Source organism: Perissodus microlepis, chromosome 7 (assembly GCF_051167445.1).
Source record: "Perissodus microlepis isolate ML-2025 ecotype Zambia chromosome 7, ASM5116744v1, whole genome shotgun sequence".
Lineage (NCBI taxonomy): Eukaryota > Metazoa > Chordata > Actinopteri > Cichliformes > Cichlidae > Perissodus > Perissodus microlepis.
The window spans coordinates 12800516-12818884 of NC_140467.1; the positions used below are offsets into that span (position 1 = coordinate 12800516).

General features: G+C 38.3%; 2 protein-coding genes across 2 annotated transcripts; both read right to left on the reverse strand.

The window, feature by feature from the left end:
• Nucleotides 1-72: 72 nt before the first annotated feature.
• On the reverse strand, nt 73-3067 carry nr2e3 (nuclear receptor subfamily 2, group E, member 3). The gene is made up of 9 exons (XM_084932516.1): nt 2981-3067; nt 2770-2862; nt 2358-2502; nt 2151-2254; nt 1774-2037; nt 1429-1613; nt 1069-1309; nt 880-985; nt 73-747 (listed from the first exon to the last, which is right to left on the reverse strand). The coding sequence occupies exons 2-9, from the start codon at nt 2855-2857 to the stop codon at nt 615-617; spliced, it is 1266 nt and encodes a 421-aa protein (XP_084788642.1). The 5' UTR covers nt 2858-2862; nt 2981-3067; the 3' UTR covers nt 73-614.
• A 6248-nt stretch (nt 3068-9315) lies between these two features.
• Nucleotides 9316-17601, reverse strand: hexa (hexosaminidase A (alpha polypeptide)). Its single transcript, XM_084933500.1, has 14 exons — nt 17285-17601; nt 16656-16760; nt 16467-16532; nt 16044-16090; nt 15818-15928; nt 15624-15725; nt 15260-15392; nt 14764-14944; nt 14537-14623; nt 14381-14453; nt 10426-10606; nt 10101-10191; nt 9886-9993; nt 9316-9774 (listed from the first exon to the last, which is right to left on the reverse strand). The coding sequence occupies exons 1-14, from the start codon at nt 17544-17546 to the stop codon at nt 9711-9713; spliced, it is 1611 nt and encodes a 536-aa protein (XP_084789626.1). The 5' UTR covers nt 17547-17601; the 3' UTR covers nt 9316-9710.
• Between the last annotated feature and the right edge of the window lie 768 nt (nt 17602-18369).

An 18369-nucleotide genomic window follows, 5' to 3' on the forward strand; every position in this document is an offset into this window, starting at 1 on the left:
TGATACATTTAATACAATTCAACAAAGAAAATGATGGTCACAAAACAGTTGGAAGATAAACCTATCAGAGCTCTTTGGTTTCTGTTTCAAACATGTGTTATATATGTTCTTCTCAAAAGATTAACACTTTTTATACTGAATTCTATATTTTATAGTCTTTATTGCATTATTTATTTACTCTATTTGAATCAAATAGAAAAAAAAAATCCCAGAAATCATTATACTTGACAATACAACTTCATATTTATAGACATTTAAAACATTTAAAAACATGTTTGTTGGCATGTACTGTTATTTCGCTTGTTACTCAGTACACTGAATGATTAAGTCTAGCTGTAAGCTTCACAAGACGACTTTGTGGTTATAACATAACAGAAAAATGTGCTTTAGTAGAATGCCATGACCAGAAGTTGCCTTTGTCTTGAGGAAAAAAAGCACAGTTTCACATAAATGTCTCTGATCCATTCATGACTGTGTTTTTCAAACAGTAATATGTCAAAATATCTTTTGTCATAAAGGCTATTTTGCATTAAACATGAAAGAAGTCATCAGCAGAATGCATGAATTACACAGTCACACAGCTTGTTGCTTGCAGGAAGTTTTCCTCCGTGTGCTTAGTTTTTGAACATGTCACACAGCAGCTTCTCCATGGGTGTGCTGCCAATGGTCCTCTGAAAGAACAGCTTAGTGACCTTCTCTGAATTCGCAAAGCGGAGGGAAGGCAGCAGAAGAATTAATCTCCCAAACCTTGTTGGACAAAAACAAAAAGAGTGCGAGCTTAATGTTTCTGTGGGGGGGGGGGGGGGGATTTGACGTTCTCCAGCTGTTATTATGTTTGAAGATTTTGTGGTATTTTGTTAGAAAAGAAAGTGCAGTTACCTGGCACCCTGGTTGGGATACACTGAATGGATGTGCTGACCCAGCAGCACCTGTGACTGGGCCTGCAGATTCTCCACCTGTTCTGGATCTTTAAGGTTGCGTACCTCTGTGTGGGAGATTCAAACAGCAGACATCAGTTTGGTGATCCAGAAATCAGTGACTACCATCGCTGCATCAGTGATTCCTTACCTGGCTTAAACAGCACAATGGCCTTCAGACAGGCAAATTCTGTCGGGTCAACAATCAGGGCTTTAAAGCGACTAAAGACTTCTTCTAAGATCTGCAGGTCAGCAGTAAGAAGGTTGATATTGGCTTGCTGTGGGGTAGAAAGGTCTGGCAGAGACAAAAGAGGACAGCTGTCCATGGGCAGAGACCACTGGATGGCACACAGGAGGAACATCTCACTCCAAGCTTCTTCAAGAAGAATCACCTGAGTTGTTGTTGTTGTTGAGCATCTCATTAGTCTCACACACTATCCATATATGTTAAAAAAAAAAAAAATTTAAGATGCAAATACACAAAGAAAAAATATCTGTCTACAGGCCTCACCTGGTCACGAAATGGCAAGTGAGCAAACACAGGCAGATTTTTTGCCCACTTGACTGACATGAAGAGGAGTCGTGCCGATGTCTCATACACATTCTCCGGACAGCTGGAGGTATAAGGGGACAAACAGCTGTCGAAGGGAGTGAGGTCCCTCTCTGAATTTGTTGTCACATCAATATTTTCCTCCACTGTGTAGCAGAAAAAGAGACATAGGCATTACAATCCAAATATCCCACACAGTAAAGTCAAATCAAAAAGTCTGTTTTCAAAATATTTTTACTCATTTCAAGACAAATAGGTTTACACCTCTATCTTCCAAGTTATTTTACCTCTTTCATTTGATCTTACCGTCCTCTGGCTCCAGTTTTGCACAGGTCTCTGCAGTCAGCAGGCTGACCATAAAGCGGTGGTTGTTACTTATGTTGCTGCAAGGTTTTACTGTGGCAGAAATTGGAGCTGACGACGTGACCAAAGGCCTGGAGATGACTGCTGAGTAGGTGTCAGAGGGGCTGAGCGCTTGCGTGGTGACCAGGTGCTCCTTTTTGGCTTCGACATTTATAGAGTCCGGACTGACGTAAGCTGTGCTTCGAGGCTGTCGCTCATTCTGCACAGCTGCCACAACAAAGCGCAGGAAAAGCTACACCATCTCACAGCGAGGCTTTAGATATTTCATATCAATACGCACAGATAATATCTACAAGGTCTGCTTTTTCTGAGTTTCTCACCATCTTTGTTCATGCCAGCCTGGAGGCACTTCTTTAATCGACAAGCTTGGCACTGGTTTCGATGCGCTTTGTCAACAGGGCACCTGCCATTTCCAGCCTGACACCTATGAAATAAAGACACAGACGGAGTTCAAATGCACTTCCTTAATTGTCATATGATTGTTTTCCTGTTATGTTCAGCTGCCTTTCACAGAGCCACTTGCCCACCTATAGACGAGTCTTCTCCTCACACTGCGCTTGAAGAAGCCGCTGCAGCCGTTACAGGCAAAGATGCCATAGTGTTTGCCACTGCTTGAGTCAGAGCAAACTTTACAAAGCAGGCCTTGGCCAAACGATTTACGCAGACCTTTTTCTGTAGAGAATAGATAGTAGAAATCTTAAAATCACTCCAGATTCTTTTGAGCACCAACGCTGTTTTAACTACAGACTGATGTAAAATTAGCTCACTCTTTTACGCATTTTGAGCTTTGTGTCAGATTCTGTGTGTAAATCTATGTATTTAAAACTTTGTGAGCATTAATTATGAGTCTAGTCTGCTGTACTGAGAAGCCTTTAACAATCATCATCTAAGCTTTCTAAAATCTTGCACATTTGTAGTAATTTGTAAGTAATGGCTCACCTGCTTGAGCTCCGTCTGTGCTCTGTTGCGTGAAGTCCTTCAAGGTGTCCGATGAAAACATGTTCATCTTTGAAATCTGCTCCTCCATCCTTACTGAAAGACATATAAACATAAGATGACTTCCTGTTTTGCATGAACTGTTTTCTGTGATAAAGTACTGGCCACAATTTTCCCAAAAACATGCTCATCAAAAGTTTTTTCTTTACACTACCTCACAGAAAGCTTCTGGGAAGATCCTTAAAGAATAAGCCTTGTTGAGTGATCTGGATACAGTGCTGATGTTCTTGTACTGCTTAAATCTGATGAAGGTGGGGTCAAGGGAGATACAACTCGCCGTCTTCTTTCTTTCTCTCTCTCCAGAATGAGTGTGAGAGCTTGAGTCGTCTGGAGGAAGACAAGGAGATTAGCACCAGGCGCTGTGTAAGCAAATGCTGATTTGTCATCCTCTTAATCTTTACCATCTATAAGGGTAAATCAATCAGTCACACCACTTACAGGCACTAAGTATATTCATTCCTCTTTCCTCTCTTGCTCCTTCTTTCTGTCTCTCTCTGGTTATTTTGTTAGTTGTGGTTCCTAGAATATTTAAAAGTAGGATGGGAGGCAGAGTCTTTAGCTTTCAGGTCCTTCTTCTATGGAACCAGCTCCCAGTTTGAATTCAGGAGACAGTCACCCAAGATTAGGCTTAAAACATTCCTTTTTGACAAAGCATATAGTTAGGGCTGGAACAGGTGATCCTGAATCCACTCTTAGTTATGCTGCAATAGGCCTAGGCTGCTGGGGGTGTCCCATGATGCACTGAGTGTTTCTACAGCACTCGACATCTAATCATTAGTTATTATTTATTTCCAATTTAAAGTGCATTGAGGGGACTGCTCTTGTGATTTGGCACTATATGAAAAAACAGCATTTTCTCCTAGATTGTTTTCTTCCCATCCTGTTTTGTTCTGTTCTGCTGTGAACGATGTTCCCACATTACTATAATCAGTCTATTGCTGTATCATGCCAAATGATAAAAACATCAGTGTTGGTTTATTTGCTCATGTGTTCAGAGATGCAGTTTAGCCTTATGGCACTACAGTTCTGCGCCGCAAGGATTGTATGAGTGTCACTGTAAGCATGATTTGCAGAAGAAATTTCCTGCTAGCAACAGCCAACAGGCAAACTATTATATTAGTGCTCATTAGCAGCAGACTGTCTTGTTTTGCTTTGTTTTATACCAGAATTAAGATGTTCCTTCTGTGCCATATTGGCTCTGTCAATGACATTACAACCTCAAGAGAAGATAGCCACCCCAAATTAGCAAAAGAGCTTAACCTTCAATGAAATGTGATCTCCTTCTGGGTGAGGGGTCACGAAAGAGCATAATGAGAAGAAAAAGAAGTAGCACAAAGATTGAAAGAGCAGCAAAGGGTTGAACCGTAATTCCATTTTACTGCCATATGGTGGCTTTTCTCTGAAGCCCCTGTCTGCCTAATTGAGTGATGCAACTTATTTTTAAGAAAATTTGAACTAGATTAACTCAAATGAATCCTTTCTTGCCTTGAATGGCTTTACGGAAATTCTCATCTCTCAAAAATCTAAAGAAATCTGCACACTATTTTCTGTATTGAATATTGCATCTAGCTGACCACATATAACACCATAACAAAGACACTAATACTAATGATTCCTACAGTCTCCATAGACTGAATTACATAATATCAGTCACTCTTGAATTTAAGAGACCAACATAGCATTGAAAACAGAGCTCTTTTTGTTGCCCTAAACTGGTGTATAAATGTATTAAGCATGGGTCGTCTTCAAATTATTGCTGTGCACATGGGGCCACGTAAACCCAGAACCTATAACACTCACAGGTTTGACACGCTGTGGTAGCTTGTGAAATTATATGAAAAGACTAAATGATAATTACAAAACCTTTTGTCAGTTATGTTACCATCAGCTTACGAGAGAATGAATAACTAAATAAACTTTTTTTCTACAAAAGGCAAAAAAAAAAATTCTTAAAAAAAAATCTCAAACTGATTCTAACCAGAATAAAATCAGTGCACAAATGAGCAAGAGTACAAGTATATCAGAATCTTTAGTTTGAGAAACAGATGTCACAGCTGCCTGCCTCAAAAGGCTATGCAGAAAGAGTGGAGAGATTGTAAAGACTGAAAATGTAATGGCTTATGCTTGAGACTGGTCAATAAAAGTAATATTTTGCTGTAAGATGTGCAAAAGGATCAATTCGATTCAATTTCTGGTCCGATTTTATTTATATAGCATAATAATTCAGTCTATGGAGACTGTAGGAATCATTAGTATTAGTGTCTTTGTTATGGTTATATACCAAATCACAACAACAGTCACCTCAAGGTCCTTGATATTGTCAGGTAAAGACACTCCAATAATACAGAGAAAATCCCAACAATCAGATGATCCCCTGTCAGCGAGCACTTGACAACGATGAGAAGGAAAAACTCCTTTTAACAGGAAGAAACCTCTGGCAGAACCAGAGTCAGGGAGGAGAGCCCACGCTGCCCATCAGGGTTTGAAGGGAGGGAGACAGGACATTAGAAGGGAAAGACTGGTAAGGAAGTTGTACCGGCAAACAAAATTAAGTTGGAGGTGACTGCCTGGGTCAGAAAGATCTGTCAGATGTCCTTGATGAAAAATGGCATCAAGCTCATATGATAGGAGGGGTGATTCGTTTGGATTCTTTGGTGGTGATGAAGTGGGAACTTTTTGAGTGTCAGTGACCTTCAACTCTGACTCTGTTTGGACAATGACTGAAAGACACAAGAAATATTTAGAAAGAGCTTAGTATAAGTGTATAAGTAAAATAAATTTAAAAAATAGTTTTCATGACAAACCAGAGACTTCCTGAGTGGTATGTGAATCGCTTGTTTTATACTATATTGGTAGTTATATATCAGATGTTTTCCTACTACAGGCCTCATCCATACAAGTGGGTTTTTTTTATTACTTAAGCACTTTTAACCTGACATTCACACACTCTGGTGGATGCATCAGGGAGACCGGATGGATGGCTGAATGGATATTTTTATTCATTTGTCATCACTATTACTCTCTTTGATATTTTTATTTTGTTCTCCTTTATTGCTGCTATTTTCTTTGTTTCCCACTTTTATTTAAATCCACCCAACTTTCTGTGCTGGTGAAGGCAAATGTAGCAATTATGTAATAAATAAGGCTTTGAAAGTCCATACACTCTGGACACCTTAATTTAGCACATTAGCATTTACACTTCACACTTGGTGACAGTATAAATTTACAGTGAAAACGACCTCTGAGGAGATTCATAAGTCAGAAATACATATTTAAGTATGGCAACCTGGACTCCCACATCAGATTTTGTAGCACATGTGTTCCTCACATGTCAGGGCGAGATGATTATTTTGTTCTTAACACTAGGAACTACACATGTCCTTTTTAGCTCAGTTTTTTGAGGGGTTGACTCTCTTCCGCACAGTTAAGATGCTGCAGCCATCAGCAAGCTCCTGCTTTGAGTCTTTTATCTGCCAGGAATAACTGTCACGTTTCTTCCCTGCCCAGCCCTGTGATGGTTGTGCAGACACGGCACAATCTTTAGCAGCATGCTGCCATGAGCTGTTTAGATGATTATGTATTTAGTGGAAACATTTATGAGGACAGCGCCGGTCATGTGATTGGACACACGTCACCAGTAAAACCTTGGCTCTGTTGTTTGTCAGATCAAACAGATCAGTTGCTCATCACTTTAACCCTCAAATGCATGGGTCATTTCAAATGCCTTGCATTCATTTAAGGGTCAGGAATGGCATTATCTTATATCGCATATCTACATTTTGTGCATATTAAAGACTTATTATTGTAGTGAGGTGCATTGCATAAAAACTACGTGCCCTGCAAAAAACAAGGAAGGCATAATTTTATTGTCCTTCGCAGGATGCCCTTGAATGCTAGTTCACAAGTCTTTGCATCAATCTAAGCAGCTTTTTGATATAATCTCCTTGAATGTCAGCAGTTGTCAAAGAGTGAGATTAACTTTTAAAGTTATAGTGGTTCTCTACAGGATCCTCAAATTTGCCAAATCATAAAATAAATGACCATTCTTTATTTGGATTAGGATTTTTATTCATTTAAACTTGAACTTTTTCGAGATTAAAGTAATTAAAGTTCAAAATAGTAATAAGTTACAGTTTTGTACCAACTTATATGTAAACTTAACCACCTCAAATATGTAGAAAATAAAGCACACTAACCCTAACCCTGACAGGCTAATGATATTGTTCCCCATATATTAACATATGCACAAGCTTTGATTACACAGGACTCAGCATGTCTGTGTGATTCTAAATGGCCCCAGTGATAGGTTAACCGAGCTTGCTTGCTTAAGCTCTGTTGTGTTTGGTTCAGCATTTCCTGGGGACCCCCCTCCCCCAACTCCACCCCAATCAGATGAATTACAAGGAGTGAGGTGTCAGCACTAAGGATAGGGATTGGCCCTCCTTGCCATCTGCTACCATTGCTTTAATCCACGCAATGACAAAATCAGCTATCTTGGCCCACATCAGAGTAAAGTCAGCTCTATTCAACAGATGCTCGCTGACAGCTACTGTGAAATCTGTGTTTCTGCTGACAAATTAATCTTATTTGGTTGGATCAGTTGACTATTTCCCAGAAATGTCAAAATAAGCCAGGGATAAGTGATTTACTTAACAAAGCCCACAGTGCTCAAGTAAAAGTCCAGCACACAAAAATAATAGGTTAAACTGCAATGACAGTAAAGACTTGTAAAAAAGAAGCAGCCAATAGAAGTCATGTATATACACTGACACTCACAACAGCATCCTAAAATGATTTAAAACAGGGCCATTCACATAGTTCAATGCCTTTATTTTATTTTTTAACATAGTCATTCCCTAGGTGGTCTGTAGAGGGAGACACACACCACTAGACTGTGTTACAAAAGTGAACCAACTAAGTAAGACCAAATGATGAATCAGAGTTGCTGTATGACCCACTGGAACATTTATGGGCTTACACATTACAGTTCACTTACAATAATAAGGGTCATGACCGCTGTTACTTCAGAAGCAGTCTGGATTTCTGTGTAAAAACACAAACAGCCAGGGAGAATTGAAAGTGTCTCTTTGTGCAAGAGCAGTGCTGCACCAATGTTCTGAGCATTATATAGACTCTCTTATGGCATCTTAGGGCATTGCAGCATTTTTGCACTGCTTTTGTAGCAACACAGTGGCACAGTTGTTAGGATTGTTGCCTCGCAGCAAGAAGGTCCTGGGTTTGAATCTGACCAAAGCGTTTCTTTGTTGAGTTTGCATGGTCTCTCTATTTCTGGGTTCTTTCCAGCTACTCTGGCTTCCTCCCACAGTCCAAAAATGTAAAGTTAAGGTTAATTTGTGATTCTAAATTGCTCATAATGATGTGAATTTGAGTGTGAAAGGCTGTCTGTCTGTCTCTGTTAGCTGTGCGACAGACTTGTGACCTGTCCAGGGTGTACTATCTCTTGCCCTGTGGTAGCCTGAATTGTAGAAGTGGAATGATGGGTAGTTTTATTTTTTATATGGCATCAAAGTAAAGCTGAAAGTTGTAAACTGGTCTCAGGTGGACTGTTTTGCTCAGATTGGTCTGTTATATAGTGTAGGACTTGGGTAAGAGACAGCCTTTATGCTTTTGAAAGGATGCTTATCTGTTTTATAAGCTTTATAATTAGGCCAGACACAGTCATGTGTCTTTTGTCTAGTTATGCTGCTACAGGAACCTCTCTATGCATTTTACCACTGTGACACATTATTCCCTTTGTGTCTCCCACTTCTGTACCTTTGTGCTTACATATCTGTGGTTTCTGGCCCAACAGCCTCCCAAGTGTCTATTCATCACTGCACACTTCTTTTCACTCTGCTCTCTTCACTTCCAATCAACCTTTACAGACAGACAGCCACCCATCTGGATAAGACGGCCACCCATTTGGAATAAGCACTTAGTCACCGTTAGGTGGCTAAGTGTTTATTCCAGGATGGTTGGCAAACCTAGGAAAAGGGTTGCTGTTTTAATAATTCCTCCAAATAAACCCGAGATTATTTTCACTGGCTAGTAAACGGTGGTGGTTTTTCTGTTTATTTTTTAAATAAACAGTGATAGTATGTGCAGGGGTCTGTGTCCAATATCAGCAAGCTTTGGAGGAAACTCTTCCTTCCACAGAATTTTTTCTTCTTTTGTTTGGGTTGCTTCCTGAGGGTGGTGTGCAGTTAGTTTCATTTGTAACATTAATCTAGTTATAAAATAGGGTTCTAAGTTTAAATCAGTTGCCTAGGATGAGACGATCATGTGTTCTATACCTGAGACAAACTGTTGTCTCTGGTATTATTCTAATAATAATTAAAAAACCATCTTGATGCTCAATCATCCAGGTATAGAAACCCCCCAAAGTTGATTCTGTTCACCTGGACGTAGCGTTTTTCAGACAAAACGTTTCTCCCACTGAAAATGCTACATCCAGATGGATTTTAATTTTGATAAAAGTCTACACAGCAATGTGACTTTATCATAATTTTATTACATTTGAATGGAAAAGAGAGCGAGCTACATCATACTGGCGTGTGCCTTTTAAACTCAAACACAACTGATTTGTATATTTTGTAATCATCTCATATAATGTAGGTAAACTTTCACATTTATTACATATGATCACTACATGATATAAATGTATCAAATTAAATGTAAAATTAAAAAACAGCAGTTGCAATACAAAGAGGAAAATCCCTGAGAAAGCACAAGTGTAAATTGGACTTAAAAGCAGAGAAAAATTTCTTTTTGAAGAATTTACACCTCTTGAAATTCCATTCCATTTTTTTTAAAAAATTACTTCCAGTTACACCTCAGAAGTTAATCGATTCAAATGCTCAAAAATGCCACACGGTCCATTATAATCAAACACCTTGGTACTCGTGTTTGCAGTGTCCAACAAAGAGAGGCTCTGCCTGGATACCCCGCCTGCAAACGAAGTGAAACAGAAGCATCGGTGTATATTAAGCAGACCTCATAAAAAAGAGTGCGGTGATGTGTTGAGGTATACCATGTGGGTTATCAGAAAAGCTAAAGTACCTCAGGAGTTCGCAACGAAAGTCCTGCAATCGAGGAAACGCCTTGTCCACGTCAGAGGTCTGCTTCTCATCGCTCCACAGTCTCTCTGCGGCAGCACTTGCCCTTGGCCTGTGATTTTGGATTCATCCGGTCATTATTTTGATTAATCTCATGGGCTGCACATTCTACTTAGGTTCTCTAGTTTGATCATTTCAGGGATCTTTTCAATCTCTTACCAAAGACGTGGGGTCAGATTAGTAGCATCTACATATTCCCCCCACATGCAAACTTCACCCCCTATCACCAGCTTCTTCTGTTCCTCGGTACCTGTGAAAAAGATGTGGATTTTTTTTCTTTAATAACATGTTATACTTTAGAATTGGCTATTTACAGTTCAATGTTATCACACCACTTCAAGTCAAACTTGTCAAGTCAGAGTTTTAATGGGTCTTACTAATAAGAAATCTTTACTGATAGCTCCCACCACCAGAGAAGCACCATGGACAGCACATAAGTGAGCAAGGTTGTATTATTTTGTTATATTACTTGGCCAACACACACCAGAAAAGTTCAGAGGCTGCACGGTATAGTAGTTGCGCCAGTCCTGGCCATAGGAAATGTGGTTGATGTACCAAGGTGCAGCGAGCAGGACCCTGTAGCCAGCTTTGGTGATAGCGCTGAGTTCTGCCGCATAAGCAGCGGGGAGGCCCTTCCAGATGTGCAGCACTGTGTCCTTAGGAATCTGAGAAGGGTAACAACAACAACTGTCTTGCTCCTTGTGTGCTATATTGCCCAAGTTTTTTTTAGTATGTTGAATCCAGTTGATTAGTATGTTTGTATTAAATACTTTATCATTCAGAAAAGTCACATATTAAAAAAAAGCCACAGTTCAAAGAATTTCTAATCCTCAGAGCACAAGCCAGAGCACAAAGTTACTCATCTAGTGCACATTCATGTCTGGAAAAATGCCCAGTCTGGACAATCCCCATGTAGCCAACATTTGGCAACCAGGGTTGAACTTTCCTTGAGCCATTATTCCTAAGCATGTGCACAAGATGAAAGTGAAAGACGTTGGCAAGAATTTTCTTTTCTTTCTGGGAAAGCATCAAGCTCAACTTCTGCAGAATCCCAAAACTGCCTCTGATGACAAAGCATACAGTCTAGGCTGTTAAACTAATTATCTCACCAGCATATTATCCTCACATTACTACCAACAAACTGTGCTCAATACAGCCTCTGTCCACGGAGAATTGTTAAACTGAACTGCTGCATTTATTCTTTTTAACATGTTATCTCCCTTGACATTATTTGAAAAACCTCAACAACATCTGTATAATGTTTTTACAATTTCCCATCTTTCTCAGTACTTGCAAAGATACATTTATCTTTGCTTTTATACCCTAAAATTAAGACAAAGTCTGTTAACTTGCTCATCCTGTCCCTTAAAGAGTTTTTTCATACATTTATATAATGACAATAAAGAAAACTGTGCTGAATTGAGTGACCATTATGACCATGGCCCCTTAGAAAATTATAAAAAAACGTTTGTGAGGAATTTAGGTGTGATTTTTTATAGTAATTTAACATTCGATAAACAGATAAATAATGTGATCAAGACCAGCTTCTTTCACCTCCGCTTACTTGCAAAGGTGAAGCCATTTCTCTGCTTCAGAGACTTTGAGAAAGCAACTTATTGGCCGACTACAGCTGGTTCAAAATGCCGCGGCAAGGCTACTGACTGGCAAGCAGAAGCGAGAGCACATATCCCCTATACTCACCTCGCTACACTGGATGCCAGTAAGTTTTCGAATTGATTTTAAGATCTTGACACTTGTTTTTAAAACATTGCACGAACTAGCTCCTATATATCTTTCTGATCTTTTAAATTGCTATACTCCAGTGAGATCTTTGAGGTCTGCGGACCAAATGCTTCTAGTTGTCCCTAGGTCTAGATTAAAACACAGAGGAGATCGGGCTTTTGCTGTGACTGCTCCGAAACTGTGGAATAAACTGCCTTTACATATCAGGACTTCTCCGAATCTGGATACTTTTAAAACTCATTTAAAGACCCATTTTTACTCTTTGGCTTTTAATTCTGTATGAGTCTGTCATTCTTTTATTCTTATTATTGTCTTATCTTTTATTTTACTTTCCTTTTAAATGTTATCTGATTATTTTATTGTACAATACTTTGGTCAACAGTTGTTGTTTTTAAAAGTGCTATATAAATAAAATTGATTTGATTTGATTCGAATTTCCAGCAGTTTTGTGTATAAAAACAATGGTTTTTAAATGGCTTGGAGAACCAAACATGAACAGTATCTGTAACTTTCTTCTGCTAAGCTTGTCTGATGGAAGCAGCTGTGGAATCTCTAATGGGCTACCAGCAGATTAGGTCAGGAGCAAGCATGTGGTTATGCTTTCAAGACCTTTTTTTAAAAAATAAAAAAAATCTGGAATATTTAGTAAGACACCATTATCCATATGCTTAACTCTTTGATTATCTCCCAGATAAACAAAGAGTCAATTGCTGGGTTTTTGCTTTGGCAAAGCAGCTGGCAGTAGCAGGATTTTTATATGTGTGTTCAGCAGTAAGCAGCATCACAACAATCACATCTCTCTGTAGCTGTGTCCAAGTTCTTTACACACCAAGTTATATTATTATTATTTGTTCATACCTGAAAAAAAAAATGATTTCAGGTACAGTCTTGGGACACAGAACAGTCTTAGTAACACTGATGTATAAACTGGTGGTGTGGATACAAATTAAACACTTTGTACACCATGTAAATAGTCCCCAAATTTTAGCTATCCATAGATATATATTTTACGTAAAACCATGTTTTATCTGTTGATTAATATCAGACAAACAAACACACACACACAGCAGCTTGAAAATCTTTAACTCTGCACAGCACACAGTTTTCATATTCTGACCCTTGAAGGCGAGGGGCCACACAGTGTAGTAGCGGGCCCAGTTGTGTGTAGGTCCGGGCTGGTCCAGATACCATGGAGAGGCTAGAATTACCCTGAGCCCTGCTTTAACCACCCTGCGTACTTCACACAGGTAACAGCCCTCTCTCCATACCTCCACCACTGATAGAGAAGTGTGCTGTAACACAAGGCTTTGGGCTCTCAGACAGATAAACAGAAAGCATGATATACATAGACTGTATATAAATAATGGACACAGCTAGGTGTCTTTACTGTTGCTCTCTTGCTGTTTTAACGAGTATCACGTTGGGCATCAGTAAGGCTTAAAACTGGCAACTGAAACTAAACACAAGCTTTCTTTTTGCACTCAAGTGACTCGCCCCCTTCAGGACACTAGAAAGAATGCCGATTTCAGGCACTGTGCATTGGCTGTGTTTTTTCAGACCTCTCACATCCATTGTTTGTATACAGTCCATGGTGAAAGATCAGATCAGAACAGATGGATGTTGTCAACAAACTGTTTTAAACTGCTGGTTAGTTGGCTCAAACCACTAAACCTGCAGAGTGTAAAATTAAATTTGTATCAAATGTATCTGAAGAACTTCTTAATAGAGGATTTTATTTTTTCCACAATTAGCCAGTTCTGTTTTAATGTGACAATTTCCATCCTGTACTGATCTGCAGAGCTAATAGCAACTGAGCCAACAGTGTCACAACAAGTACAAAAATAACTGGTGCATTTTTATAGAATATGCATGGATCCTGTAGATACTTGAACAAACTCTAAAATATCTATAATTAAAATCCAAGAACAAAACTGTAAAGACACAGGACTATGCAAAAATGTTGAGCCACTCCTCATTCCTTCATATTTTGCTTCCAAGGAGCAATACTTTGTTGTAATTTTTCAGGGGTTGTCTTGTACAATAGACCTCCAGGCTGGTTTTTCTTTGGGCATTGGCTGCTTTAGCACTCGATTTCAGTCCAATCCTTGTACCCAAGGATTTCTTTTAGGCCATTTAACACTTACCAATGAATTATTCATGCATAGAAACACACCCAAGGGATGAACCAGCAAAGAATTTTACATTATATCTTTAGACACTTTGTCATTAGCAGCAAGATTAGCAAGAATTTTGATCCAGCATGCAATACCATCTGTAAAGCGTCTGATTGGCAACAGCTTCATTTTTTAGCTTGACAATGACCACAAACACTGCCAATGCGGGACAACAGAAATGAAGAGCTTTGAATGTCCTTCAAATCTGGAGAACTATTCCTGAAGACTACTTAAAGAAATTACCAGAAAGCTTGCCTAAGTGCAGGAACATTTATATACATAACTGCACTTATTTCTTATCTTCTTAGCAGAATATAAATAAATTATGGGTGGCTTTTGCACAGTACTGCCCTGGTAAAATATTATAAAATTCATTGAAATTCACTTTTTTATTTCAAATTTATTTTTACTTGTTAAAATCAACATCATGCACTTCCAACCACATCCTCTAAAAACCACAAACACAGGAAATGTACATTTTTTATATTATGAAATATAAGTGTTTAGGTGGGGCGTACTTACTCGTTCATGATAGTCAAAAACATCCTGCCACACAATGGATGTTCTGTTGAGAGCTACAGTGATGTTCACAATGCTAAAAAAAGATAAGCACATGAATGCATCAGTTGGTGTATTTTGCAAAACCTTCTACGTTGTATTTTCCCTTTTACAACCTACTTCTCCATGTAGTAAGCTTCCAGTTTGGTGAAGTCTGTTCCAAATCCCATTTTCAGCATGAATGCTCGGACATCAGGGTTGGATTTCCTACAGAAAAAAAAATGTGTTCATTGTTTATGTAAAATTTTCATAAACTCTCTTTTATTTAATTAGCAAAAATCAGAAAAACTTATTTGAAATTGTTAACAATCAGCTGACGTGTAAATGATAGTTACATTTTAACCTACCAGCAGGAAAAGTTAACCTCATCTCCTCCTAAGTGGATATAGGAATCAGGAAACACCAAAGACACTTCCTTAAATAGTGTTGCCATGAACTTGTAAGTGGAGGGCAATATTGGATTAACAGGACCAAAAGTACCAGAAGGGCTGCTCCCACTGTAGCAGGGAGTCAACAGGTCAGACTGCCCTGAGAAATAATTGTAAATAATTAATTTGACTCAGTCATATCCTTCAAATACATTTTTTTGCATTTTCTATCGAGAGCAGACAATTTGTTCCACTGATGTAACCACATAAGCAGTAAGTCAGCTTTCACTACATATTATATTGCCATTTATAGTCTTGACTTGCAGATTTGGCAGAAATTATTCCTACTGAGCCTTAACTAGACATCATGCCAAGTACTTTTTCTTCTATAGATCAAAATGCTGAAATCATTTGGACTAAACTGTTTATTATTAATGTCACTTACTGGATGTTGGGAGTTTAACTGAATTTTTACCTTTTCCCCAAGACTGAGTGTGGCCTGGTGAATCAAACTCAGGAAGGACTCTTATTCCCCGCATTCTGGCAAATGAGATCACCCTTCTTACATCTGACTGCGTGTAGATGTGAGTCATCGGATGGAAAGCCCCCTGAATAAGAGCCAGAAGTCGCTGTTCAGAGTGGATGCTATTTTTCAGCCATTTCCTATCTCATGAGTCTATATGCATTAAACTTACTTAGATTTCTGGGATAAAGTAGCCAAGAACACCTTAGAAAATGAGTATAATTTTGCAAGGCAAATTGTAATGAATGTGCATAGTTACAGTGAGGATCATATGATAGGACTTACGTAAGTGCCTCAAAGAAGAATATCAACAAACCTTAGCAGACAGGTCCGGAAAGGTGCGGCTCTGATAAGGGAAGGAGGGGTCATCGACAATGTGCCAATGAAACACATTGAACTTACTGAAGGCCATCGCATCCTAACAGAAAACATGTATGTCAATACAGCTTATAATAAATACAGTGAATCAAACAGAAGGCTGAAGTTTCGATTGTGTCGTCTGATTATTACCAGGGTTTTTAAAATGGCCTGCAGTGGTAAATAATGACGTGAAGTGTCCAATAAAATCCCTCTGAACTGAAAGCGGGGGAAGTCTTCAATCTCAGTCTTGTTCACATAATACTAAATTAAAAACAAACAGAAAAAAGGGAAAAATATTAATTATGCACATATTTGAAACGTGATTACTCCAGAGGCCTTGTTGTTAGTTTGTGCATTTGGAAAAACTGCGACTTACTGAGCCAAAATCCTCTTGATAAACCAACTGACTGAAGGTTTCCAGACCTGTGCTTAAACAGAGGGTGTACAGTACATAATCAGCAATTTGTTATACATGATAGATGAGGTTGACAAAATGTTGGAATTTCCCTACTTTATAAATCCACATGCAGTAGGCCTACTTGAAATTCTACTGAGTAAAACTATAAAGAAGGTGTCTGTGTGTGCCACATGAAGTGTTGCATCAGTTGAGTCACATGAGTTAAAAAAAACTGGAAATACATAGCACAATCTGACAGGCTACTTACTGAATATGTAGTAGAACAAGAAATCTGCTACAACCCATCAAGCTTTGACATACTTTGCCAGCTTAAGGTGATGGTTAACATGTTTGTTTAATTACCAATGCTCTTCAGATATATTTTACATATGCTATAATCACCTCTTAGAGCACCCCACACAGTTTCTGCCTTCAGAGATGCTTGTCCAGCAGAGACGCTCAGAGTGTCTGGAACACAAACAGGAGAAATTATGATATTTTGTCAATCTCTATATAGTATTATGGTGGTTAAATTCATTACAAAACAGTGTTACTTGCTCTAATCAATGGGCATCAGCGGGTTGTACTTACATTGCTCAGAAGAGTCTTCATCTGGGTAGCTGTCGCAATCATCGCGGCCGACACTTACTTGGACAGTAAATGGTTTATCCACACTGAATCGCAGAAAACCGTAACCTGGTGGTGATAAATATTAAACCATTACCACAGTATTTGCAGAAGTGAACTTGCACTTTAAGCACATTACACACTGATTTTTGTTCCCTAGGAGCTGTGGTTCTTGTGTTTGTTTCTGAAAAGACAAAAACGAAGCTGTGCTACTCTCATCCATTGTTATTGTGAGGTTATTTTCAGTTGGTATGCCCGTGCTGGCTGACTGATGACCTGTTGTCTGTACAATGACCATTGATCTGTTTTAAAAGCCAGCATGACAAACAACATTGAAGCCACGTGAGCACTTTGCTCTGTTTATTGTGTGTTTACAATCATGTTTTAAACGTGTTATAATGCCAAACCATCTACTAATAGTGTCCAGATTAGACTTTCACAAAAAGTTAGTTTTTATAGGCTATTTCATATCCTTAATGTTTTTCGAATACCTAAACAGTCTGACTGAACAACTACAACGTTCAAGTTCAGCAAGACTTTAAATCTTACTTCGTTTTTGCATTTTAAGAATTTCACCTCACTATAAAACCTACCAGATGAGTAGTCTGGAAAAATAAGAGAAAAGTATCTCTTAAATGCTTCATCCAGAACAGAGCAGCCCTCCTGTGCAGCTGATTGACTTCCGTAAGTAAAGTAGAAAGCCTGGGGATTCAGAGGGTATCGCTCCGGTGAGGAGGTAATAGATTGCGGTAAAGGCCATACTCCCTCAACTGAGTGCAGCCCAAGCTGGAGGAAAATAAAAAACACCAAATTATAGTTGGGAAAAGTGTATCGTCCAGACGTTACTACAGACATGACTTCCCTCGCTCTTCACTAGCGCGAACTGCACCGTCAAAACGATACCTGTCATGTGCTTAGATGAATGCAATCACATGACTGCGGCAGCGGGTTAATAAGTCAAGTTCGTCTTCCGGAAAATATAAGTAAACATTATTTTTATTTAAACATTATTTCATTTGGTAAGACCTGGACCAAGGTCGCTGTAGTTTAAATAAATTTTAAATTTACAGGAAATGCTTTCAGTTTTAGTTGATATATATATATATGTATATATATATATGTATATATATATATATATATATGTATATATACATATACATATATATATATATATATATATATATGTATATATATATTCTGTATATCTATATTCTGAACCGCAGAATCTGACCCGGATATATATAATATATATATATAAGCGTCCCTTTAAAATATAAGTAAACGTAAGTTATTTTAAGTCATTGTATACTTTTATTAAGAAGTACTCTACTACTCGAATTAATTTTAGCGATCCATTTATTCAATTCAATTCAATTTTATTTATATAGCCAAATCAATTTATTAAATGAAATGTATTAAATGAAAAGTAAAGGGAAATGACCGAACTCACTCACGAAACTCATTCAACAGGTAATTCAACAGAATGTTAAAAATGATGATAATAAAAAAAAAATACAGATTTTTTTTTTAAAGACCGAACTAGTATAACTCTGTTTTGGTATATAAAACACACACAAACACAAACACACACGCAATCACTGCTTAAAATTATAGGCAACTCACGTTATATCTTTTTTCTGTTACTAGCCTTCATTTATGAGAACGAAAGTATTTTCCG